Source organism: Akebia trifoliata, chromosome 16, assembly GCF_017979445.1.
Source record: "Akebia trifoliata isolate Shusen 1 chromosome 16, ASM1797944v1, whole genome shotgun sequence".
Lineage (NCBI taxonomy): Eukaryota > Viridiplantae > Streptophyta > Magnoliopsida > Ranunculales > Lardizabalaceae > Akebia > Akebia trifoliata.
The window spans coordinates 20,181,576-20,208,177 of record NC_141390.1 but is presented as its reverse complement, the minus strand read 5'-3'; the positions used below and the strand labels follow the sequence as shown (position 1 = coordinate 20,208,177).

Sequence of the window (26,602 nt, the reverse complement as noted above, 5' to 3'; positions counted from 1 at the left end):
ATAAAATTAAAAATTGTCCTTGAATTTTGTGGTTAAATCTCAACTTCTCTTTATGAGAGATAAAGTTGAGACAAATGACTAGATAGAATGGTTATAATTTTTTATTTTTTTTTGATAAATAAAAATGGTAATAATTACACATGCATTATTGACCCATTATAAAATACCATATAAAATGAGTTTTCTAATATAGATGACCAATAAAACATGAGAAGCTTGAATGAGTCTTATTGGTGTATTATTTGTCTTGGATCAAACAATATTGATTGATGACATGGTCCAATTAGGGGTGTAACTTGGTTCAGTTCAAATCGAGAACCGAACCAAACTGATAGCTTTGGGGTGGTTTTGTTCGGTTTAGAACAAATTACAATTCACTTCCGGATTATGAAAATTGAGAACCAATCCATTTGATTTGGTTTTCAGATCAAACTTGTATAGAACTGAAGCAAATTGAGAACCGACTTTTTATGTAATAAATAAATATATATGTATATAATAATTATTATGAATTACTTTAGGAGTTAGGAGATAGATTAGTGATCTTTTATGGATAAATTAATGATTTTTTATGTATAGATTTGTTTATTGTATGAAATTTTATGTTTATTATTTATTTATTTATATATAAAAAAATATTACTTACAATTTATAAAATATTGACAACGTATAGAATTGAACCAAACCAAACCGACTTTAATTCAATTTGGGTTGATTTGGTTCCAATGGAATTTGGCTCGGTTTTGGTTCTTATTTAGTGGAATCGACCTATGTTGGGTTAGTTCCAATTTTACCTCATACTGAACCAAGTGGCACCCCTAGGTCCAATGATATTATAACGAAACTGATCATCAATTTAGGGTAAGGAGAGAGTTGAATGATTTATGTACAACTAATTTTTTGAAGTCAATAATAATAATAATAATAATAATAATAATAATAATTAATAATAGAATCTTTTTGTTGGGGTTTTCAAATTATAACAAAGAGGGCTTGGGGTGGTTGTTAATGCGAATTCTTGTTAATTATACTATCAAAAGCATCACTAAGAAGCTTGAAACTTCTTGGGAGCATGTGGTTTTGGTTAGAAAAATTAGGGGGTTAAGTCAATTGTTTATGTCTAGTTCTTTCGAATTTTATTTGCATGAGGAAATATAGTGGCGGATTATCTAGTGAAGCTTGATGCAAATTCTATAGAATTTTCGGTCATCTACTAAGCTTTCAAATATTCTTAGTAATGATCTATGATGTAATTACATTTGATTATAATGTTTTTTTTAGCTTAATGAGCAGGTGGGGTCTTGTTAAATCCTAGCCTACATAGAAAACAAAAGGTTTGTGGGTGGATGTGATGTTTAGAAGTCAACATTTCTTAAGTACATGCTAATTATGTATTAGAGATGTGATGTAATGTAAAAAGGTGTACAATAACATATTTCATGTTTAACTTAATTGGGTTTTTAGTGATTCAGGCTCCTTACTTTCACAAATTAACATTTCAAACCTCATCTCTTATAAATTAGGAGTTTAACCACAAAAATCGTCACATTAGCAAAAAGCATATTTAAATTCCCAAAATGCACTTTACCTTGATCTGATATTAAACCTACTACGGTCATTTTTTGCAGGTGTAATTATTATACTTTTCAATAATATAATATATTTCTCTCATCTTTTCGTCATTTTTCTTGAAGCTTTCATCAGAATAATTAAAAAAGACTTTAGACAAAAAAAAAAAAAAAAAAAAGATTTTAGCTAAAGAAAATGTTTCAAAAGAAGATAGAAAACACAAATACGAAAAAGAAAAATAAGGTGTAATTGAAAAATAGGAAAATACTTTTGTACTGTAGCGTAATTTATTTGTAACGCAATGTATTATCGAATGATATCAGACTTTATAAAAGCGTCATGTGTATATCGTTGTGTCATATTGAGTCGTCACGCATTTTTTCAGATGTAAAATAATTTTCTTTTGCAGGTGTAATTATTACACTTTTTCATAATATAATATATTTCTCTTACCATATTGTCATTTTCGTTGAAGCTTCTATCGAATTAATTGAAGAATATGAATATGAAGATTTTAGATGGAGAAAAAGAAAATTTCAAAAGAGGATTCAAAATTAAGATACGAAAAAGAAGAAAATTTCAAATGGAGAAAAATATGTAATTGAAAAATAGGAAAGTGCTTTTATACCAAAGTGTATAACTTTTGTACCGTAACGTAATTTATTTGCAACAAAGTGCATTACCTAATGATATTAGATTTTATAAAGGTGTCATGTGTATATTGGTGTGCCATGCTGAGGCGTCATGTGTACTGTAACCTCCTTTATTTTTAAATTTTTATTATGAAGAAGATGAGACAAATGGATGTAAAGTATGTATGTTGGAATTAATACCATAAACTTCGTTATATAAAAATGAAGCTTCGTTGGGTAAAATGGAGTTTCATTACGTAAAATAAATCTTATTTACTTAATAATGGAGCTTCATTGTTGTTAATCATGTTACCAATATACTAGTTGCTTAAAGGTGTAAAAATGCAAAAGAAAGAAAAATACCAAAATTTTGTGGAGGAAGATACGAGTAAAGCTGATGAAGCAAGCTCTAATGAAAAGTTATGTGTAAAACTATCCATACCATCTGCTACGTATTTGATTTCAAGTCTAAGTAACAACTCCCAAAACAAATCTAACAAAGTTAAAAGGTATTTCGGTATTTTGGTAAGGTGTGAGGGTAAATTCTTAATTCGGAAGAAATGGGCCTTGAACTTCTAACTTGTGAAAATTAGGAGTCCATATCACTTAAAAACCCAATTTGATTAATATACACAAAGATAAGAATAAGTTGATGATCCTAGCCATCCTACCACTAGATCATTTTAGATAGAGAGAGATGGTATGAAGGGGTTTGTGTGCACCTCCATGTCAGCAATGTGTGAAACGATGTTAATTTTGATGTCACTTCAGCATGACTCCATACTAAAATAAAGATATGTAAAAAAAAAAATTGATTGGTCAGGAAGCTTGTCAACCAAGCAATCCTTTATAGTTTGGGAAACTGAGAGTCCAATGCCTCAATTAACTGGTCTTGGCGGCTTGGCCCAAGGACAAGTTCATTCACCTTAATTAGGTACTCAAACTCTATTTTGTGTTTTCATCAACACATCATTCTTTGAGAGTTGGGATATAAATACATTCGGGTAAACCTGAACTCAATTTTTGGTTCGGTTCAGGTTTGGCTAAAACTAAGACCAATCCTAAAGTTTCTGGTTCTGCCTGGGTTCAACTTCCAACGTCTAGAATCGAACCTAGATCAAACCAAGATTTTTGGGTTCCATCTGAGTAGATCCAAAAATTTGAATTCAAATTCCAATAATTTTTTTTAAAAATTTTGGGTTTTGATTTTTTTGTTTGGTCCGGGTTCAAGTAGATTCAAAAATTTGAATTCAAATTCAAATTTTTTTTTTTTAATCTCCTGATTTTGTTTTTTTGTGGTTTGGTCCGGGTTTTGATAGATCTGAAATTCAACTTACAAATATAAATTTATAACTATAAAAGTTTATATGACTATATAAGTAGTGACTAGTTCAAAACATTCTGAAATTTTCAAATATAACCCGAGGAGGAGGAGGAGGAGGAATTCAAAATATTTTGAAAATTTGAAATTTTTTCAAAATTTTGGATTTTAATCGGTTTAATCCAATTTTGGAGGGGTAAACCCAAACTCGAACCAATTTATATCAGTTTCGATTCAGACTAAACCCATTCAAACTCAGTCTGGGTTCAATTCACTTTTTTTGGTCTGAGTATTAGGTTTCGGGTAAAATGTACATCCCGACTTGAAGCTGAAGTTGTTGGTTATATATTAGAGAAGTATTTATTTATACCTTTCCTTTATAGGTGTAATGGCTCAAACTCCAAACACTGGAAGGGATAAAGAATTTTATCTTAAAAGAGCAGAAAGCAACGTTAGAAACATGCCCTCCTCTAATGGGGGGTAGCTTCGCATGCACCATGTGCAAGCTCCATTAAATAACACAGACAAACCCCATGGAACTTACTTAAAAAAAATATTAAATAAAGATATTCTCTGCCTGTGAGGCCATAATTCTTACCAATTCTGATTTACAAAATGTGTGATTGAATATTATCAAGTATCATATAACGCCTCGATTATTGTCCAACATATCAATTAGGTAAATGGGAGGGGGGATGTAACTTTGAAATCTTGATACTTCGAGATCTGTGCAATAAACTATTGATGATATAATATCTCAATATTTGAATTTTGAAATAAGGCCTAAATGATGGTGACCTTAGAATAAAAAAGATTTTGACTTAAAAGCCTAAGTCACCTTGAAACTCAACTCGGATGGCATTTCAAGGGACTTAGTATACACACTCAACTTAGAATCACGTATAGTTGACTTAAAAGGCCAAATTATATCTAATTTTGAATTTTTTATGTTTAGCGTGTCATATTAATATTCTTTTGGTGAATAAGAGCGAATAATACGATCTTGAACTTAATTAAAATATTAAACAATAAATAATGCATAAAAAATTTCTATATATTTATTTACTTGCCAGAATGATCTATTCATGAGGCTTGTTGACTTGAATCCACTTTCGAGTCTAGTTTTTAGGGTTTAAAAACACTGATTATAATAATTGAAATCCAACACTAAATACTAACTATACGGACTCTAATATTTGTCATAAAACTCGTCAAAATTTCCAGAAAATATCCAAAAGGTGGAATTTCAAAAAATTGACTATTAATTAGACAGTTAAAAATAAAAAATAAAACAATAAAAAAGCCATGATTAATTAAATTTTCTATTTGGATTAATTGCCAATTTTATCAATCTCTCTCACCCAATTTTTTTGACCACTTCACCCAAAAATTTTCCAAACTTTTCCAGATTTATCCTAATTAACTGAACGGACCCAGTTGAATAATTTCTGGAACTGAACTTGATTAAGATGATTCTAATCATATGAGTTATAAAAGTGACGAATTCACTGAAAAATAAGTTTTGCCAATTAAAATAAACAGTAAATCAGAATTGAATTTCTGTGATAAGTTGCACGAAATCTCTCATATTTTTTTTTATAAATATTGGATCAAGGTGGGATGCCTTAATTTCCTCTTACATGTAAAATAAAACTCATCTAAATTTTTATTAAGAACCTCTTCAGAACAAATGACAGTGCTAATGATGACAGTGCTTTGTTAAAAAAGTACTTTTGGCTGTCCTTCACCTCACCTGTTATCTCACCACAAATATAAAAAAAACATGCTGCCTACAACTTCCTCATCTTAATAATTCAATGGTTGAGTCAGCACTTTCATGGACCGTTGATGCAGAAGCCTTACAGATCTGGGAATCTTGACCATTTGCACAGTATCTTAGGCCTTGGGATCTAAAAGAAGACTTTGACTTCTATACATTGAACGGTTCAGATCATTAAAATAGCATGACATAGATTTTTTATATTTTTTTTGGATTAGTAAGCTGGGGTTGCTGGGTCTCCTTCCTTTTTATTAATATCAATGCTTGCGAATATAATTACGCGTTACATCTTGAAATAAAATATTAGCAAGCTTTTGAAGAATGATAGACTCATCCTCAATTAAAAAGAAACTCTCTTGACAAGCACCAAGTCTAGCCAAATAATCCGCAGCCCTATTTGTCTCCCTTCGATGGAATGCAAAATCAAATTGATTAATGTTGAGTTTAGTCTCACATTAGGCACTTATTACCTTTCCTCTCTCCTTATAAGCTCTTGAGCCTCGATCCATTCATTGCCAATTGGTTTTGAGTTGGACCCCAAAATTTATCAGTTAAGCATGACATTAATCTTTTGAATGGAAATAGCTCATCCAAGAGGAGGTCTCCCGCTATGAGACTTCTTCCGCTATGAGACCAGGGGCAGTGATGGTAAGGAGACAAAGGGGAATATTGCCCCACTCAACCTTTTTTTGTCAGTTTACATACCCTTGCATTTATGCTTAAATTTGAGATACCCTTGCATTTTGAACTAGTGACACTCCTCATTTGACCTTGTTACTCCCATTCCCTCATATCCCTCCAATTTTTGCCACCACCCCTCCAATTAACTATAAGTTTGCCCTCATTACATGAAAATCCTGGCTCCGCCTTTTACGAGACCCTGATTCTATAAATACCCTTAGAAAAGATCTTTATTTTGTTTTTTAATGTAAAAAAGCAAGGTTTTATTACTATTGTTAAGTTGGTTAAATTATGTGAGTGATGATACCAGAAATAGAATTCAAAACCCACCTTTACCTAGCTACTAATCACCAGCTAGCATTAGCCAGCTTGTTAGAGAAAAAAGGGTTTATGATCATTGCTTGATATTGTTTTGTAATATGATAATCTTAAAAAACTACTTAGAAAGATGCCACTGAAAAATAATATACCCTTGTTTATTTTTTCTTGTATTAAAAGGTAAAATAGAAATCTTTTGCGAAGAAGAATTGCTTAGTTAAGGAAGAAGTTGTGAATTCAAGAGTGGAGTTCTCATGGCAAGAACAACCAGCAAAATTTTCTCTTTTTTTTTTTTGGCAAAGAGTGGTTCATTCTTAATTGGTGGGGTCCTAATTATGTCATATTATGTTGATCCTCCTCAAGAGATCAAAATTATTCTTGATAAAGGCTTAATTAAAGAATTTCAAAGATTATAATCTTCCCCTGATTATTAATAAAAGGGAGGGAGCCTTTATAAGTCCCGGCTTCCTGATTAGAAAAATATATATATATATATATATATATATATATATGTTAAAAAATATGACTGTGGAAGATACTAATATTCCCATGAAATTTTGGACAATATCATATGGCATGTATGTATAGTTCAGTAGGCAATTCAATTGTTATAAGCTCTATGACCCCACTAAAAATTATCTTGGTCATCACAGGTCTCCTTACCCCCACTACTCCATCACTACTAAAAATAAATAGTAAAACCTTCTTCTTTCACAACTAAAATTTTCTAATATATTTAGGATGAGTTTATTATCTCAAATAATACCTCGTAAACAACAATTCTTGTTCACACTTCACATGCATGGTCAAATGTGTTAACCAGATAGTCGAGTTAATGTAGCATAATTACGTCAATCTGTTTAGGCCTCCACTTATAGTAAAAATATTTCACTAATGTCATTAGGCATGAATAAATTTTGAAAGGGTAAATGACAAAATAACCAAGATTGAGGTTATAGAGCTGAATCCAAATCCCTTGACATGAGTTTTCGATTATTAAGTAGATGCCAGCTAATTTAGTTGGTAAAGTCTTTGCTTGATGATGTCAAAGATCTGGGTTCAAATCCCACCACTACCGAGTTATTCAACTAATTAAAAACAGGATTACCGGTCAGGAAAAAAAAGTTTTGAATCACTAAGGATCTATTTGGAAATGTTACCGGCTTCTGCGACTAGAAATCTACTAAGGAAAAAAAACAAAACCTAATAAAAATTGTCATTTAGTAGACATGTTGAAGAAGTGTCATTCTTTTTGCAAAAGCTATGATTATTGAAACAAATTTCTAACCGGGATTCTATTAAAATGACTAGTGCCCTCATATATAAAATGAAGTAGCATTTGATATTTGTGGAGAGCGATTCTCGGAGCTTTTGACACGTGGTTACTATTAGAGGAGTTACCGACCCATTGAGTATTAAAAGCACTACTAAACACTACCAAGGCATGTAAGATGGATATAGTTAGCTCGGATCATTTAATGTTGATGTGACCACGTTGACAACATTATCATTGATAGGACAAGTGTGATAACTCACAGTCTTACTAATCGGTTGTAACCACCGCAAACTTGTCAGGGCGGTTGTAGCAACTCCTGCAGTTATTAGGTCAGAGAGTAGGTCATCCACTCTGAGTAGAATCATTGAGAGTACCTTGGGAAATTTATCAATCAGGACTCCTATAAATATCAGGTTACAATCCATATCTAAGGTTATAATTTTTTTCTTAAAGAACTCTTTAATAGCTTGGTACTAGTTTTAAGTTGATCATTTGATTGGTCTTGTTGCAAGTACCATCGAGCTAAGAAACTTGAAGACAGATCTTTAAGTAAAGCAAAAAATCTGCATCTATAATTTGACGCCATCTATAGAAAACTTACAAGGAGAAAAATAACTAACATGATGAGAGCTAGAGGCGAAGTATGTGGAGAACCATCAAACCCTTTACCATCGGACCAACCTCCGACATCGCAAGATCCCATGCTCGCGATGTACAACTTACTAAAGAAGATGAGAGAGGAGATTGTAGGGGATTAGAAAAGTAGAACGATGAAATAATAGTAATAAGGAAAGAAAACGAGAGCTCAGGTAGAAGCTAGGCGAGGGAACCAAGATCGGGGGAGGCCTAAATGGGGAGGAAAGTCAAAGCCACACTGTCCAAACGACGAGAAGGACTAAAGCAGATCGAACTGTGGATTCTGCAGTGGTGAGAATGCAGTAGGGAAGTTTTGAAGCTCGAGACTTAATGACGAGGAAATAAGTTGAGGAAATGCTAAAAAGAAAGGATGAGGAACTCGCTCAAGGGAAGGACCCCGGACAAAACGCTAGAAATGCAATTCGAGAACTCAAGGGGATGCCATTTTCACCAACAATAATTAACTCGGAATCCCCAAGAGCATTCCATGCATCGAAGTTTGAGACATATGATGGGACGAGAGATCCCATGGATCACGTCCTTCATTGTAGAAGTCAAATGGTACTGTATCAAAGCGATGACTCTTTACTTTGCAAATTTTTCCTATTTACCCTGAGGCACGAAGCTATGTCACAGTTCCAAAGATTGTTGGCTAGGTCAATATCGAACTTTTCTGAACTAGAAGAGACGTTGTTCGGGCAATTCATACACTTATGAAAAAAAGGAGTCGGGAATACTCTTTTCAACTTACAACAAGAGGTCAGAGAGAACATACGATCTTTCATTACTCGATTCCGAACAAAGGCGATAACTATTGAGGATATGGACAAGGCAACTGCGTGCGTAGCTTACGTAACAGCTCTTATCCTGGGGACACGGTTGCATGAGTCGTTGATAAAATCCTACCCCACATGGCTCAAGGATCTATACTTGAAAGTGGAGAAATACATTCTAGTAGAAGATTAGATAAAAAGCAGAGGTCGGGGAGCTCAAACAATAGATAATAGTGAGGGTGGTCAAGTAGTCCAAAAAGTAGCTACCGAGCTAAGATAGGGGGTAACAGAAAAAAAAGACGAGACCCAAAGGAACAATTGAGGTGGAAGTGAGTTTGAGTATATACACTGCTCAACGAGAAGTTGTCTGTGATACTAAGGCATCTAAAGAGTGACCTCGATTTTGTTCAACCACCTCGGGATTATCGAGAAAAATCGGGAAAGTTGTACTGCGAATATCACGAGACGGAGGACACCCAACTGAGGATTGTTATAGATTGCGACATATCATCCAAGATATGGTCGGGGATGAAAAACTCAGGTGATACGTATCCTCCACCGGGAAAGGAAGGCAGGAGGCCCAGAGAGAAGATAATCGAAAATTATAACCTCGACTACCCAGAGGAGATAGACAATGCGAACCTAAGGGATGCAGGGTAGTGTACACCATCTCGGGGGGTGCTTGAATCATATAGATAGTCAAGGTAGTTAGCCAAGGCGAGGATAATGATGATTCACCATGAGGTCAGAGTCAACCAAGTAATTTCGGGAATAAGGGTAGTAAGGAGACTCAGCACGGTAGTAGGGGAACAGGCGATAGTATTTACAGATGACGACTTGAAAGGGACGGCCATGCCTCACCAGGACATTCTTGTCATAACACTCTCGGTCGGAAATGTGGATCTCAGAAGAATACTAGTGGATGCTAGGAGCGTAGTGGATGTCTTTCTTTTAAGTACAATAAAAAAGATGAGGATCTCAGATAGCTTGGTGTCGACTCAGTCTACAATGGGGCTCCGAGTAACTCCATGGGAGATATCACCCTCCTGGTCACAACATGATCTAAAGTGGTGATTATGAGGTTTATAGTGATTGACGCGGACTTAGCCTATGATGCTATCCTCGGGAGAAAGTGGATACACGAGATGAAGCCTGTTCCATCGACTTACCATCGGGTAATTCTATTCTCGAGCAAAGAGGGAGTGATGGAAGTCAGAGAAGATCAAGAGATGGCACAACAGTGTTTTCACTTGGCTTTACAACCTGCAAAGTATTTTGGAACCAAGTTGCAGAGGAAGAGAAATAAGCCACCCACCGAAGAAGAGTAGTTGTAGTAGTCAAAGAATGAACCACAAGGGGAGCATGTAGCAGCAGTAGAAGAAGTGGACCATAAGCTACAGCAAGAACGGGATACGCTGGTGCAATTGTTAAAAACCCACAAGGATGTGTTTGCCTGGTCCTTCAACGACATGCCAGGGATAGATTCCTTGGTTGCTTGTCATCGGTTAAATGTTGACGAAATGTTTCGACCAGTTCGACAGAAACCAAGGAGATTATAACCACAGTTGAGGCAGGAGGTGAATGAGGAAATTGGTAAATTTTTAAGGTCGAGATTCATCACGAAAGTCGAATACCCTGAGTGGATAGCCAATATAGTGGTTGTACCGAAGAAAGACGGAAGGGTCCGGATGTGCTTTGATTTCATGAACCTCATAAAGCTTGCCCAAAGGACAGTTTTCCATTAGCGAGGATTGATAGACTAGTCGATGCTACAACAAGGCATGAGAGGATGTCATTTATAGATGGATACTTGGGCTACAATCTGATACCCTTAAGAGCAGAAGATCAGGAAAAAACGTCATTCATAATTGAGCAATGTTTGTTTTGTTTTAAAGTCATGTTGTTCGGCCTAAAGAATGTAAGAGCAACTTACCAAAGGCTCGTGACAAAAATGTTCGAAGGCCTAATCGGGAGAACTATCGAGGTATACATCGATGACTTACTAGTGAAAAGCAAGAAAGTGGATAATCACCTAAGGGACCTCAAGGAGACATTCAAAAGACTAAGGGAGTACCAGATGAAGCTAAACCCAAAGAAATGTGTGATCGGGGTATCTTCCAAGAAGTTCCTTAGGCATGTCGTGACTAGGAGGGGAATCAAAGCCAACCCCGATCAAATCCAATCCTTGATTAAAATGCTAAGTTCGAAGACACAGAAGTAGGTGCAGATTCTGGCAGGGAGAATTGCAGCATTAAATAGATTCATCTCTTGAGTCTTAGATAGATGCCAACTGTTAATCAGCCTGTTGAAAAAGGGAAAGGGATTTGCATGGAATAAAGAGTGTGAGGCGACTTTCCTCGACTTGAAAAATTATTTGGGACATTCATTTATCCTCAATGCTCTGGAGGAAAGAGAAGAGCTGAGAATTTATTTAGCTGCCACTACGTCATCCATAAGCTCGGTGCTCTTCAAAGTCGACTTAGGATGGGAGTATCCAATCTATTATGTTAGCAAGACACTTGATCCATCAGAGGTTAGATACATAGGGATTGAGAAGGTAGGATTGTCTTTTGTTTACTCGGCACACAAGCTCAGACCTTATTTCCTTTCACATCGAGTCTGGGTAGTAACAGATCATCCATTGAAGGACATGGTGTATAGGTCAGAAAAGTCTAAGGGATGGTGAGGTGGGTAGTGACTTTGGGGAATACGACTTACAGCTCGAGGCATGAACAACTTTGAAGGGGCAAGTATTGGAAGATTTCCTAGTAGACTTTCCGATCGAAGATCCCAACTGGGAAGAACTGGAGGAAGAAAATGAAGCGATAGAGGAAGTAAAAGCATGGAATAAGCAAACAGGGTGGAGGATGTTCGTTGATGGCTCGTCAAACTACTTCGGCTCAGGTGTTGGCATAATATTAGTAACACCGAGTAATGACAGGCTGGAGAAGGTGATAAAGCTTGGATACAGAGCTTCAAATAATGTGGTAGATTACGAAGTAGTTATCAATGGGCTCAAGATGGTAAGAGAGTTGAATGTTGACCAACTCGCGATATTTACAGATTCACAACTAGTGGCAAATCAGTGCAATGAAGAGTATGAAGCTAAGGAAGAACGAATGGTGAAGTATATGTCAGCAGTACAACGAGAGGTTGACAAATTCACAAAAGTAAGAATATGCAGAATCCCGAGGGATGAGAACAGGCATGCGGACTCATTGGTATTCATTGCTTCCATGCTCGGAGAATCTGAGAATAGAGCTGTACTCATGAAATATCAGTTGAAAGCGTGCATTGATTGCAAAAAAGAGGAATGCATGCATGTAGGTCGGATATTGGGGTGGATGCAAAAATACGTGGATTACCTGCAAGCTAAAACTAACAAGACAAAAAGAGGCTAGAAAGTTATTTTACCAAGTTGAAAAGTACACTTTTGTCGAACGATAGCTGTGCAGGGTGTCATTTGGAAGCCACTTTTGAAGTGCTTAAACATATATGAATCCGAGCTTATAATGGCAGAGATACATGAAGGAATCTGTGGTAATCACTCGGGGGGGGGGGGTCACTCACAAGCAAAGTACTACCACAGGGCTATTTTTGGCTGAGGATGCAGGAAGATTGTAAGAGGTACGTCCGAATGTGCGACAAATGTCAGAAATATGAGCACATGAGCCTTCAGGCAGTAAACAAGCTACACCCAATGAAGGCAGTTGGCCTTTCTCCCTCTGGGGAATGGAAATTGTTGGGCCCTTGCCTTGGGGGAAAGGGGGGAGACCTTTTATCTTGGTGGCCACAGACTACTTCACCAAGTGAGTAGAAGCTATGCCCTTCACTTGGATCAGAGAAGAATAAGTCATCAAGTTTACCTGGGAATACATTATAAAGCACTTTGGCATACTCTATGCGCTGATTTCAAACAAGGGGACATAGTTCAAAGGGAACCGAGTTCAGTCATACTATTGGGAATATGGTATCCACTCACTCCAATCATCTCCAAGGTATCCATAGGGCAATGGATAGGCAGAAGTTTCTAACAAAACTATACTCGACAAATTAAGGAAAAAAGCTAGCCGAACATAAAAGGAAGTGGGTGAAAGAGCTGCATAGCGTGCTATGAACGTACCGAACAACACCTAAAAGGGCCACGGAATTGACCCCATTTACACTAGCCTATGGGACAGAGGCAGTCATCCCTACCGAGATGCAAATGGCCACTGTCAGGACACAGGTTGTAGAAACAAGTCTTAATGATGAAATGATAGCACGAAACTTAGATTGGCTTGACGAAACTCGAGAGAGAGTAGTAGAGCAATTGATACGATATCATCAATAGCTAAAGAGGTCTTATGACAGGAAAGTACGGAGAAGAGAGTTCAAGGTTGGGGACATGATTATGAGGAAAATGCTTGCTAACACCAAGGAGTTTAACAGCGGGAAGCTCAATGCTAATTGGGAAGGACCGTACATTGTCTATAAGGTTGGAGTCGTAGGGATTTTCCATTTCAAGACGGTGGCAGGAGATGTAATTACAGCACCATGGAATGCCTTCAACCTTAAGAAATACTACTAGTAAAGTTTTTTTATCTTCAAGTTATGTTGTGTTCAGCCATTCAAATAAAGCCTTGGCCCTTCAATGGACTACCGTAGTGTCCTTCTGGGGAGCCTTGGCCTTTTTTAGTTTGGCCTTGAGTTTGTTGTAGGTTATCTCCCAAGCAGACTTCGAAGCGTCCAGTTGGGCTTGGAGGGAGGCAAGTTGGTTTTCAAGTGTTTTCTCCTTCTCCATCTCCTTAGCATAGAGGAGCTCTTCAAGCGAGGCAATCCTTCCCTCCGTCGGTTCGAACAGTGTGCTATCCAAACCAGTTCGGAGCTTCAAGGAATTTGCCGTAGCAGCATCCTTCTCGGTCTGAAGTTTATTTACTTGATCCTCTGCCACATGAAGGTCATGTAGCATTGAATCCCATATTTGACCGAGTTTCACCACAGCATGTTGTGCCTAGAGGAGGGGAACAAATATTATAACCCGAAAAATAAAAGACAAGCTAGTTAGGAAATTAGAAGAAAAAAGGAAAAGTACTTATGACGGTTAAGTATCAAAATGCGTCGTTATAGAACTTTGTCAAATCCTCGACGAAGCCCTGGTTTGTAATCGCCAATTCCTTGGGAAGGAATAATGATTTAAAGACGGCGCGCGACATTGTAGGGTCGAAGAACACTGAATCGTGGTCAATGATCGATTTGTTTCCAACTTTGGGTCTCGCCACCCACGTAGAAGGGGGAGGGAGTCTTTCCCTCTATCCTAACCCTAAAGACGAGGTCTGAGAGGGCTTGGCAGGGGGTTGGCTGGTGCCCATTAGAATGGGAGGAGTTTGAAATTGGGTAGTGATGGGGGAAACCTATAGAGGTTGGGGGTCAGAACCACTCCTAAGCTTTTTGAGGAGAGGTTGGGGGTCCTTTTCCTCATCTTCTTCCTCCTCCTCGTCCCGAAGAGTGGCTGGGGGACACCTCCATGACATTCTCGTCAAAGTCGGAGTTGATGGTTGGCACTGGGTGGTTGAAGCGAAGGCCATGTCTTTTGTTCCTGAGGGTTGGGTGTCACTGTTTGAACAGAAGGGTCGGTTGGATAGCAGGAAGGAAGCTGTAACGTGGTGATAGAGATCGGGATTCGATAGAAGGTGAGTGATCACTACCGAATCCCCTAGAAATTTGTCCTTGCTCGAACCTGCAGGGATAGAATAGAAGGGTTAAACAACAACACAACGGCAATAGTATACATCAATTGTATAATTCGAAAAATAGGAATAGTAGAACTTACCGGGGTGATTGAATGAAACAAAGTTCAAGGGGGAAGCTCGTCCCTAGGAGTGCTCTCCTACCGACCAGTTAGTTGGATTGGGAACAGGAGCCACTCCTTGTCTGAGTCTGAAAGCTCGATCAAGGACGGCTTCCCTATCCTCTTGGTTAGATAGAAGAAACCTTGTATATTTGAGTACTTTTTAGGGTGAAATGTGCCCAAGCCCTTCATCTAATTGCTCATTCATTAGCTTGCAAACGTGAATGAGATGGAAGAAGTTCCCGCTTATTTAGCCGAGTCCTTTGATAAAAATTCAGTACCTCCCGAGTCAGCCTGCTCAATGGGACTCAAAGGCCTGCCTTTAGTTGCCCCCAGAATACCATGGTGGTATTAGGGGAGAAATCTTGGGATGTCATGGGCTCGTCCACATAGAACATGCCTATACTGTCAGGGATACCAAAAGTAGCCCTAACCGCGTCCAAAGGAGGGCAAGTGGGGGAATAGGACTTCCCCTTAGCCATGGCAAAGGGTAGAAAGGGAGAAAAAAAGATTTAAGAGGAGAGGGGAAGGGGCCTTGACCTCTAACCTTGATGGGAGTCACCGAGAACCTTGGGAGAACTTGGTAAGGATTTGGACGAATTCGCAATGCTTTCGTCGCAGCCGAGCTCAAAAGATTGCACGGAAGCACAAAGAAAGGGAGAAAATGAGAATAGAAAAACCAGAAGGTAAAAATGAAAAATGAAAGGGATTGAGGTATATATAGGTTGGGGGAGCCTCGAGATACAAATTTCAATCAATAACCAAGATCCCCTAAAAAAATGAAGTAATAATGAGGACGCCAAGGCATTTAATGCTGTTAGAAGCAATGCGACTGTTCGAACGCACGTGCATAACCAACCATTCACAGAGCACCACGTGTAGACAGAGCTTAAATGCGCTATTTGAATCAATGGCCGGGAGCGCATTTCACAAGGGCAATCATGTCATTTGTCGTCCTTGAAAGTATACAGTCAGATGCCATGATTCAATGCATTTAATGAACCAAGACAGGTCAGCACCCAGTGCGCGCTTGGCACGTGTCAGTTATAGTGTTTCTCGGGGCCTCGGACAAGCATCCAAGATCTTGAGAGGGGGTATTGTGGAGAGCAATTCTTGGAGCTATTGACACGTGGCTACTATTAGAGGAGTTACTAACCCACCAAGTATTAGAAGTACTACTGCATGTAGGACGGATGTAGTTAGTTCGGATCACTTAATGTTGATGTGACCACGTTGATATCATTACCATTGATGGGACAAACGTGATAACTCACAACCTGACAAATCGATTGTAACCACCGCAGACCTGTCAGAGTGGTTGTAGCAACTCCTATAGCTGTCAGGTCAGAGAGCAGGTCATCCATTCTAAATAGAATCATTGAGAGTATCTTGGGAAATCTATCAATCAGGACTCCTATAAATACCAGGTTATAATCCATATCAAAGATTAGAAAATTTCTTCTTAAAGAACTTTTTAATAGCTTGGCACTAGTTCTTGTTTGATCGTCGGAGTGGTCCTGTTGCATGTACCACCGAGTTAAGAAACTTGAAGATAGATCTCAAAGTAGAGTGAAAATCTGCATCTACAATATCTTTGAATCTCCTAATGCAAATACTGAATTCCGAACTACTTTTTTTGAGGTCTATTGCTAAAATAACATTAAAAACTTAAATTTATACAAATTAAAATTTAATTATTGAAAGGTATATTCATAATTATTAAAATTTGATGATGATATTATCATAATTATAAAAATCTAAAGAGGGTAGGATTGAAAAATTGAAACTTACTTTAAGAGTATTTTGCTTCTTGTAACCGCGGGAAATTGGAAGTGCAAAATATCAACCTCATGTGGTCATACTTACAACTTCCCCCGAAAGCAAGAATCATGACCCAAAGCCCATCATGCAAAAGTGCTTCGCAACACAAAAATAAAATAAAAAGAGAAGTACTACTTGGCATGTCAACAAACAGCACCCAAGGCTCTGCACTTGTTCTTCATTTTGTTTTATTATTCTTAATTTTTAATAAAAGAACTTTTGCGCCATGGATGCAGTGATTAACTTAAAAATCTAAATAGAGTAGCTGTTAACTTGTCGCAATCAAGTTAATATTGATTTAGAGCACTCGAAAGATGACGCTAATAAAGCTGAAAGCCCACCAAACCAACACATTCTTAATGCCTTTTTTCTGTAATCTTGTTACTTGTTAGTTACTTATGTGTTATAATAACAATATAGAAACATAGAAATGAGAGATCCTCATATTAATAAGTCAATTTCCATATTAAAATCATACAAAAAGGTAAAAAAGTGACAAAATCACATGTTGGGTGTTTTAGAAAATCACATGATCAGTGATAATAATACACCACATAAAGCCATAAAAGCAGAAGTTATTCTAAGGTTTTTCTTCTAGACTTTGAAGGATATGGAACAAACCCATATGTCAGAGACAGATAAACCAAAGGGAATCTGAGTTGTCACGGTTTGATTGGTTGTTGTAGGGACACTTTGTATGGCTGGCATGAATATTTCTAAACGGTTGAAGGTGGGGAGCTTTTCCTTTTGAAGTAATAATCTGATTCAGATTAAGACGGTAAGTATGCTTTATTAACAGTAAGTAGGTCCTCTTAATTTTCAATGATTTACTTAATAAATACCTGTGACATGAGATGTGTCAAGGTTTAAATATTTATAGAACAGTGCCTTCTTTTGCATAATTTGTCTGCCCATCTCTCTCTCCTTTTTTGTTTCTGCTCAAATCCCTATTGGTAATGGAAGATGAGTTTTCAAAGATGGCAAGCTACATTCAGAAAGAAATACCATCCTATCTTCATGGAATTGCAAAAGGTTCACGATTATTTACTGATCCAATCGTGTGGAGTGCAATTGCTGAGAGAACCTGGGGTGTTAATGGAGGGGATGGTGGTGGTGGGGGAGAAAATTCATCGTTATCATCATCATCGCCACCATCAGATAGACAATTTTCAAGCCCGGAATCCATTTCGTCTGTGGATGAGGCCACTTTGAGCAACGATGCAATAGAATTCAACACCAGAGTAATTATGGTACCAAATCATCAAAATAGTCCATTTGCTTCTATCCCAAATGCTATCAGATCAGCTGAAACATCTGAGTTCAAAGGAAGTTTCATTCCTGTAAATTTCATAGAAATGTTCCCTGAATTATCTGAAACCCAAGTGCCTCGTACACAATCTCTTACACCCTCTCCATCAAAAGTTTCAAAAATCCCGAATTTGAATCTGTTTTTGCAGGAGCCCACACTCTCTAGTACAGAGCCCGGTACGGGCGTTCCATTGTTCCCGGGCTCCACACTTCATCAAATTCAGCCTCAACCCAAACACGAATGGCTCAATACCAATCCGAATTTAATGAATTCTTCCTTAGGAGGTGGTGGTGGCTATTGGCTTGGTGCCACTAAGACCCAGCCGATGAAGTACACAGGAAGAAGAAAGCATGATCAACAACAAAAGTCGATACCAACGACGTCATCCCAAGGGAAGCTATTTAGAGGGGTGAGGCAAAGACATTGGGGAAAATGGGTGGCTGAGATCAGATTACCGAGGAACCGAACAAGGGTTTGGTTGGGAACCTTTGACTCAGCTGAAGAAGCCGCTTTTGCTTATGACACGGCTGCCTACAAGCTACGAGGAGAGTTCGCCCAACTTAATTTTCCTGATCTCAAGCATGAACTAAAGGCCAATTTTTCTAATGGGGGCACAGCTGCTCTTCTGGAAGCAAAATTAAAATCCTTATGTGAAGGTATTCCTCCTCAGAAGAAACCCATTAACACACCACCATCACCAAATAAATTGATATCTGAGAATCCAAATCTCAAACCTTTGAACCGAAAAATATCGAAAAAAGAGTGTTCTTTTGATTTGGAGGGCAGTGTTGGGTCAGAGGTGGTGGTTGAGAGCAAGAAGACTCAGGATTTATTATCAGATGTGGATACTGTTTTATTAAGTAGAATGCCCTCCTTGGACATGGACATGATCTGGGATTCTCTTCCAAACAATGATTCATGAATGTCTGTTTTTTTTGTTTTTGTTTTTTTCATAGTCAAATCATTCTGTTAGATACATAGAAGTCCAACTGGCTCTATTCTAGTTTGGTTCCAACTAATTGCTCTCTTATTTCAGTGGGAAGTTTTTCTACTTTTTGTTTTTCATTTTTCCTCCATTAATGGCCAGATTTATGAGCTCGGAGTCTTTTTGAAAGATGACTTTTGAGTGGTTTGGTTCCTTTTTGTAGTATTTTCATGTCATTTGTTATTATCAGTTTCTTTCTTAGGATTGAAGGTATAATGTTCTAATATGGAACTTGAAATGGAAAATAGCAGCTAAGTGAGAATCTTGTACTTCAGTTGGTTAACTTTAACCAACTCCACATCCCTTTTTCCATTTGGCACTTAAACTGACCCACTAATGTTTATCCCAGAAATAGGAACAAGGTCAAATCTAATGGGTATAAATCTTCCATCTATTACTTTGGTACCACATTGTACAATGGGAGGATGGATCTAAAATAAGTTGAATAATTGATAGTGCTGATGTAGTAAAGGAATGGGAAACAACCAAAAGCAATGGAAGAAAGATCTCGAGCTGCAACTTGGGCGGACAAATTTAACCTGAACCCATTGCATTGAACCTGACCTTGGATCAAGTCTAGGCATAGCTAGCTTGGGTATGAGCAATGGTAACAAAAAACTCGTTTTTTTTTTTTCAAAGTCTCATTTAAAGCATGTCTTACACCTCTAATGATTAAAATAATAAAAAAATTCTATTTTTTCAAAAAGTCGTGTCTTTATGTTTTAAACATCTTTTTACATTTTGAATGCATTTTTTTAACATTTCAAATGCGTTTTTTTCATATATAAAAGAAAAAAATCGTAATTGTAGATACGTGGGCTTCGAAATCTTTGGAAATATTTGAGCTCATCTTCACAGATTTAGAAGTCACTGCCATTCAATTAAAATGTGAATAGACATTATAAATAAAAAAAGTTTATCTATTTTTTTTGGCTTGTAGTTACTCACATATCCAACGGATAAGGAGAAAAGGTCTACCTAAAAAATTAAGGTAAGAAGGTTCGGTTCAGGGACAAGGAAGGTGTTAGGTATCTTGTCCCTCACATCCTAAGCTAGTTACCAATAGACTAACCTTAGGTGAAGTTAGAAATTCATTTTTTTTTTTTTTTTGAAAATAGAAGGAATTATAAAGGAAGTTAAGGAAATTTAACTATAGTTTTATTTTGGAAAATAAGCAAAATTAAGAAAATGAGCAAACCATTGCTGCAAGTAAGTGTTTGGTGGATTTTTTTTTTGAGCTTGAGATTTCTATGGAAATCCATATGGATTTTCATCATTTGGGGTCCCAAAGCTTCAAAACTAGCTTATGTGCTCCATTGGGAGGTTTTGTTTATTGATTTGATCATTTGGTGAGATTTATGATTTGAATTACACTATACAGGAATCAAGATTACATGTATGAGATTTTGTCCACTTTTGGATTGTTTTTGTTGGTTCCAAGGGTTGGATATAAGCCTATGAAAACCTACATCCTAACTTGTAGATATTTTAAAAGTGAATGGGCTAACTATATGCATGAGATGGACTTAGCAAGAGAAGATTACCTTCTAAGAAGGTTTACTCTCTAATCATATTGCCATCTAAGGAAAAATAAAATAAAAAACTATTATTTTAGGAAACTTAAAGTGTAAGAAAAGTAAAAAAAAAAGTAAAGTATCTAACAACGAAATTTAAATTACATGAAAATAAAGAATATAAAGTAACCTAATTTAATACTCTCAAGGAGCTTATTGAGGACTTATTAGGAGAAATTACCTTTAAGAAGGATTACTCTCTCTCCTCAAACCTCTATTTAGGAAATTAAATAAAGCTACATTATTAAACTAGAAAGCTTGTAAATAAATAAAGAAAATGTTTGAAAGTAAAGAAGGAGGTAGTAAGAATAGAGAGATTAGATGGGGGAAATGGAGGGTTTAACCCTACCTTTAGTCTTCTTCTTTATTTTCTTATTCTATGGATTTTGAAGAGAGGTTTGGGAGAATAGGGAGGATAAAGAAAGTAGGAAGGGATTTGGACAAAATTTTGATCATCAAATGAACTCTTTTTTCTTTGCCTTGGATAGGAGTTCTATTTATAGGATTTTTGAAGACCCATGGGGATAAACTTGTCCTAAATCCTAGAGTTATTAATATTTTTACTAAAACTTCATGAAAAATTCAAAGTATTTTTCCTCTCCTTGGCCTTGATGGTCTTTCACTCACCTATGGTCTCACCAATTATGATGATCAAGGGATATATTAGTAAAAGTCAATAATTTCTAGAAAATTCGTTGAAGAGAGTAGAATGGTCTTAGATGCTTTGGATCAATTGTGAAAGAACCAAGTTAAATGGCATGTAAATAAGTGAAGGCCTTTTGGTCCCTTTGGTCATTTCCCTTGATCAAGTCTCCAATAAACTAGGGGTGCAAGGGTCAATTGGCATAAATTCTAGAGAATTCTCTAGGGAGGACAAAGTAGCAATAGGCTTTGGAAGATGGTTAATTTATATTGAATGTCATGGGCCATGTGAATTTTAAAGAAGATTAGAAGGGTAGAAGTGGGAATTCACTATAATGAATCCTAACAAACTTAGGTTAGGGAGGTAATTATCGTTGAGTGGGAACAAAAAAAAATTAAAAGTCTTTATTAGAAGATTTGAAAAATTACGAGAAGACCAAAGTGATGGGATTATTAAAGAGTTAAAGAAAGAGTAAAATAAATAAATAACACTATCTGAAAACTAAAAAATTTGATAAGAAAATTTGATGATCCAAAGCCCACAAATTTTAGAAAGTGAATTTTGACAGCCTATGGCTGTTGAAATTTTTGATGATCTCCATTTCGACAGGTTAAGCCATCAAATTTCTCCCATCCTTTATTAGTTTAACAGTTTCGGTCCATCGAAAAAAAAATTGACAATTAAATATGGTCTGGTTGAAGTAAGGTTTCACCAGTCTTAAAATTACTTTTGAAAATAGCTTTGGGCCATCTTATTTCTCGAAAGCTAGGTTTTAAAACTTTTTGAAAAATTCTCTGGGTCAAGCCCATTTTCGGAAGATTTTTAATACTCTTGAGCTCTGCCTAGGCAAAAATGGGATATTCATAGCTTCCCTTATTTGTGAGAGTTTTCTTTGGAAAGCCATAAAGGCCTCATAGGTGATTAGGATGATCTCCCAGTTGTAAAGAGTAGATGCTTCCTTCGTAAGGTGACGACCATCACAGAATCATAATAGTCATCAGATAAGGGTAACTCACAATGAGGTGGGGTTACAATAGAATCCCAGTCAATACTGGGTGTGAAAATTTGGCTGTCATAGGTAACATCATCCACTTCTACAGGCTCTCTTTCCTCGAATTCCTTCTTAAACAAACTACCAATACCATCTTATTAGCGATTTGCACCAGCGAAGATAAACTTATTATGGTGTGACCGATGAGATGCGTATATAATGAGTAGGTTCTATACCTACGAATTAACCACTTTTAAATATAATATTTTGTTAATTTTAGAGTATTTTAGTTATTTTTATTTAAGTTTAGTTTATTTTATATTCTATGTTTTTATTTGGTTTTTATGCTTATTTTACAATTTAGGAACAATATGGAACATTAGATATTTGTCAATATTTAAGAGAAAATTCTGACTCAAATTGGTTTACTCTCGGAAGAAGGAAGCTAAGCAAACAAGCTAAAAAGTCTTCAAGCCATAGCTTGATAGAAAATAAGGCTGCGACGGAAATTCAAGAATTGCACAACAAAAATATGAAAATACAAGTCGCGGCATGACATGTTTTGAGGCCATGGCCTGCTTACGTTTCTAGCTTTACACGTTAATTTTTGGGGACCGAATTAGAGATGAATTTTGAGACTCTTAAACCCTAATGATTCCACACCTATAAATAGGAACGATTAACCCTTATTTTGGGGACACAAGTTTTGGGATTTTCTTGGAGGTAGAAGATTGAGAAGGAGGACGGGAATTGGAGATCGGCTCTTGAGTTTTATCTTCTTTAACTTTAACTCTTCTCTGAATTTTATAATATAAAAATGGCTAAATACTTTTGCGATTTTGTTTTCTTTTCAATGATGAACTAATTTCTATTCTAAGGTTATAATGGAACCCATTCATGATATTTGATTAGTTTTCTTTCTTTCTTCTATGAACCGACATGTGATTATTTATTTTATCCAATGTTTAATGCGATTTGATTAACTGGCTATTGATTGAATTGATTTGGTAAACCTTAATAATATCAACAGAGTTATTTTGTGTTCATGACCTAGATAGATTAACATATGCTAATTTGAGATAGGAATATACTCAGGTTGCATGTACATTCCTTATGAGAACTTATTCTTAATGAATTCTTCTTGATTTAATTCTCATAGGCATATAGGGAGTTAGTCTAGAAGGGTATTTTTACATAACCATCGAAAAAAGCTTGTAAAGAATTTAGTTTTCTTTGATGATAATCATTGTGGATTAATTTATCATAGAGGGAAGGAGAATTTAATCAAGTAGTTTTTTGGGGGAAATTATAAATCTAGATTTCATCACTCATTGATTTTAAACTTCAAATTTATTATCTGCGTTATTTTTTTGTTTAGTTTTAAATCCTATTTTTACTTTTGTTTGAATAAAATTAGATTGAAATAAATTGATAATTAGCAATAGATTGGTATTTAGTCTCCTTGGGAACGATACTTTCTTATCACTTTATTACTTATTTCGATACGTATACTTGCGTGCGTAAATTTAGACAATAAGTTTTTGACATCGCTGCCGAGGACTACTTTATTAATCTTTTTGTTAATATTAATTCAATCATATTTGATTTTATACCAAACTTTTCTTTATTTTGTAGGTGTTTGGCTAGTGTATGCTTAGTACGGAAAATTCATAACTTGTTCCGTTGGATTTTTAAATCGAGAAAACTTGTCAAAGAAATAGAAAGAATAAGCGAGAAGCTTCTCAAAACCATACAATGGCTGACTAAACTAATGGTAATGAAAGTCCTAAGTCTATGCAGGACTATGTTGTTCTATTAGTGGATGGGATTCACACTAGTATTCGTCATCTAGCAATACAAGCCAACAATTTTGAGCTCAAGCCAACTACTATTCAGATGGTACAAGCATCTCAGTTTGGGGGTTCACATGTCGAAGATCCCAATGCACATTTAGCTAATTTTCTAGAGATATGTGCGACTTTCAAGTATAACAGTGTTTATCATGATGCTATCCAGTTGCAACTATTTCCGTTCTTATTGAGGGACATGGTGAAGAATTGGTTGAATTCATTACCAAGGGAGTCTATCACCACTTGGGATGACTTGGTGAAAAAGTTCCTTGCTAAATATTTTCCACCGTCAAAAACTGCAAAGTTGAGGAATGATATCACTACTTTCGTGCAGTTAGATAGTGAGTCTCTCTCTGAAAACTGGGAAAGGTATAAAGATTTACTTCGGAGATGTCCTCATCATGCTATACCGGACTGGTTGATCGTCCAAATTTTTTACAATGGGTTGGTTGGATCTATTAGAATGAATGTTGATGCTGCAGCAGGTGGATCTCTTATGGCGAAGACATTTGAGGATGGATATAATTTATTAAAGGAGATGGCCTCTAACAACTTCCAGTACCATATAGAGAGGATGAATCCAAGAAGAATAGCATAAGTGCATGAATTAGATATTTTTATGGCTTTGACTGCTCAAGTGGCATCCTTATCTGAGAAATTTGATTCATTTGGAGTTCATGCCATTCAAACTCCTATCATTATATGCGAGAATTGTGGAAACAATCATTCAGTAGATATGTGCCCTAATAATCCAGAGTCTCTCAATTTTGTTGGTAGTAGGCAGAATAATCCATACTCTAACTATTACAATCCAAGCTGGAATAATCATCTGAACTTCTCATGGAGTAATAATAATCAAGTAGAGACATCTTCATCTGCAAAGCCCATGTTTCAACCAAGTTATCATCTTCAAGCTCTCCTTAGAGAAAAGAAGTCTTATTTGGAAGATCTAATGCATCAGATGGGAACCAACACTAATCAGTTCATGTCAGAGACTAGAACTCAACTCCAAAGTCAAGCAGCTTCTATCCGGAATATATAAATTCAGTTGGGTCAGCTTGCTTCAACAATTAATAATCGTCCTTAAGGAACCTTGCCTAGCAATACAGAGACTAATTTGAAAAGAGATGGTAAGGAGCATTGCAATGCTATCACATTGAGGAGTGGAAAAGAGTTGAATGATGTTGTCAAGGAACCAAAGGAACCGGATGTTTTAGTGGCAGATGAAACAATTTATAAAGAGAAGGGTGAGCAAGAGAAAGAAGCTACAAACGAGGAGCAGAAAAAGTCGGGCTTAGAAAATATTACTCCCTACAACCCACCCCCACCATTTCCTCAACGCTTCAAGAAACAAAAACATGATGAGCATTTTACAAAGTATCTGAATGTCTTCAAGAAGTTGCATTTTAATATCCCATTCGCTGAAGCTTTGGAGCAAATGCCAAGTTATGTCAAGTTTATGAAAAACATCTTGACTAAAAAGAGACGATTGAGTGAATTTGAAACAGTGGGTTTAACTGAAGAGTGCAGTGCTATCATTCAAAGGAAACTTTCAACAAAGCTTAAGGATCCAGGGAGCTTCATTATACCATGCACCATAGGTAATCAATTTTCTGGTAGAGCATTGTGTGACTTGGGGGCGAGTATTAATTTAATGCCACTGTCTATATTTCAAAAATTGGGATTAGGAGAAGCCTGGCCTACTACTGTGACACTCCAGTTAGCGGATAGATCACTAAAGTATCCAAGGGGAAAAATTGAAGATGTGCTTGTGAAGGTTGAAAATTTTATATTCCCTATGGATTTCATTATTCTTGATATGGAGGACGATAAGGATGTTCCAATCATTCTTGGCAGACCATTCTTAGCCATAGGCAGAATTCTTATTGATGTGCAAAAGGGAGAGCTTACTATGAGAGTTCAAGATCAAGAGCTGACGTTTAATATTTTCAAAGCTACGGAGTTCCCCACTAAAGAGCTTAAAGATTGCTATAGAATTGATGCAATGGACACATGTGCTCGACATGACCATGAAGAAACACTCCCATTTAACCAGCTTGAATTAGCAATCATTAATACGTATAATGAGAAAGATTTTGAGTGTTTTGAGTTGGTGAAATCCTTGGAGACTGCATCAAAATTTTCGCATTCTAAGTCAAAATTTAAATTATTAGAAGTGTTACCATTAGGTTCTCATTTGACGCCTTCAATTTAAGAATCATTATCATCAGAGCTTAAGTCTCTTCCTAGTTATTTGAAGGAGTGGCAAGATCACAAGAAAGCATTGGGATGGTCCATAACGGATATTAAGGGGATTTGTCCTTCTACCAGCATGCAGAAAATCTGTATGGAGGAATATCATAAGTCTTTTATTAAGTACCAACATCGACTTAACCCAATCATGAAGGAGGTGGAGATCTTTGATGTGTGGGGAATTGACCGTCAAAAATCCACCATCACTTTAGCAAACCCGACGTTACTTCAGACAAAGTCAGGTTGATGACTTTAAAACAAGCGCTTCTTGGGAGGCAACCCAAGCATTCTAAACTCTCTTTTCGTTTATTTTGATTTTCATTATTTTCTTTTTAATTTCAAAAAAAAAAAAAAGGTTAA

The 26,602-nt window shown here is 36.5% G+C and overlaps 3 protein-coding genes and 1 non-coding gene across 4 annotated transcripts; 3 read left to right on the top strand and 1 right to left on the bottom strand.

Annotated features, from left to right (window-relative positions):
* Window positions 1-17,577: 17,577 nt before the first annotated feature.
* Window positions 17,578-18,890, top strand: LOC147382774 (Integrase-type DNA-binding superfamily protein). The gene has a single exon (XM_086429541.1). The coding sequence runs from the start codon at window positions 17,594-17,596 to the stop codon at window positions 18,866-18,868; it is 1,275 nt and encodes a 424-aa protein (XP_086285667.1). The 5' UTR covers window positions 17,578-17,593; the 3' UTR covers window positions 18,869-18,890.
* Window positions 18,891-23,933: 5,043 nt separating this feature from the next.
* Window positions 23,934-24,587, top strand: LOC147382772 (uncharacterized). Its single transcript, XM_086427227.1, has one exon. The coding sequence runs from the start codon at window positions 23,934-23,936 to the stop codon at window positions 24,585-24,587; it is 654 nt and encodes a 217-aa protein (XP_086283353.1).
* Window positions 24,291-24,397, bottom strand: LOC147382773 (small nucleolar RNA R71). Its single transcript, XR_015174118.1, has one exon. It is a non-coding gene; the product is annotated as a small nucleolar RNA R71 (small nucleolar RNA).
* Window positions 24,588-24,608: 21 nt separating the features above from the next.
* On the top strand, window positions 24,609-26,204 carry LOC147382771 (uncharacterized). Its single transcript, XM_086427225.1, has 2 exons — window positions 24,609-24,976; window positions 25,091-26,204. Exons 1-2 carry the CDS (start codon window positions 24,609-24,611, stop codon window positions 26,202-26,204), a joined length of 1,482 nt encoding a protein of 493 aa, XP_086283351.1.
* Window positions 26,205-26,602: the final 398 nt, after the last annotated feature.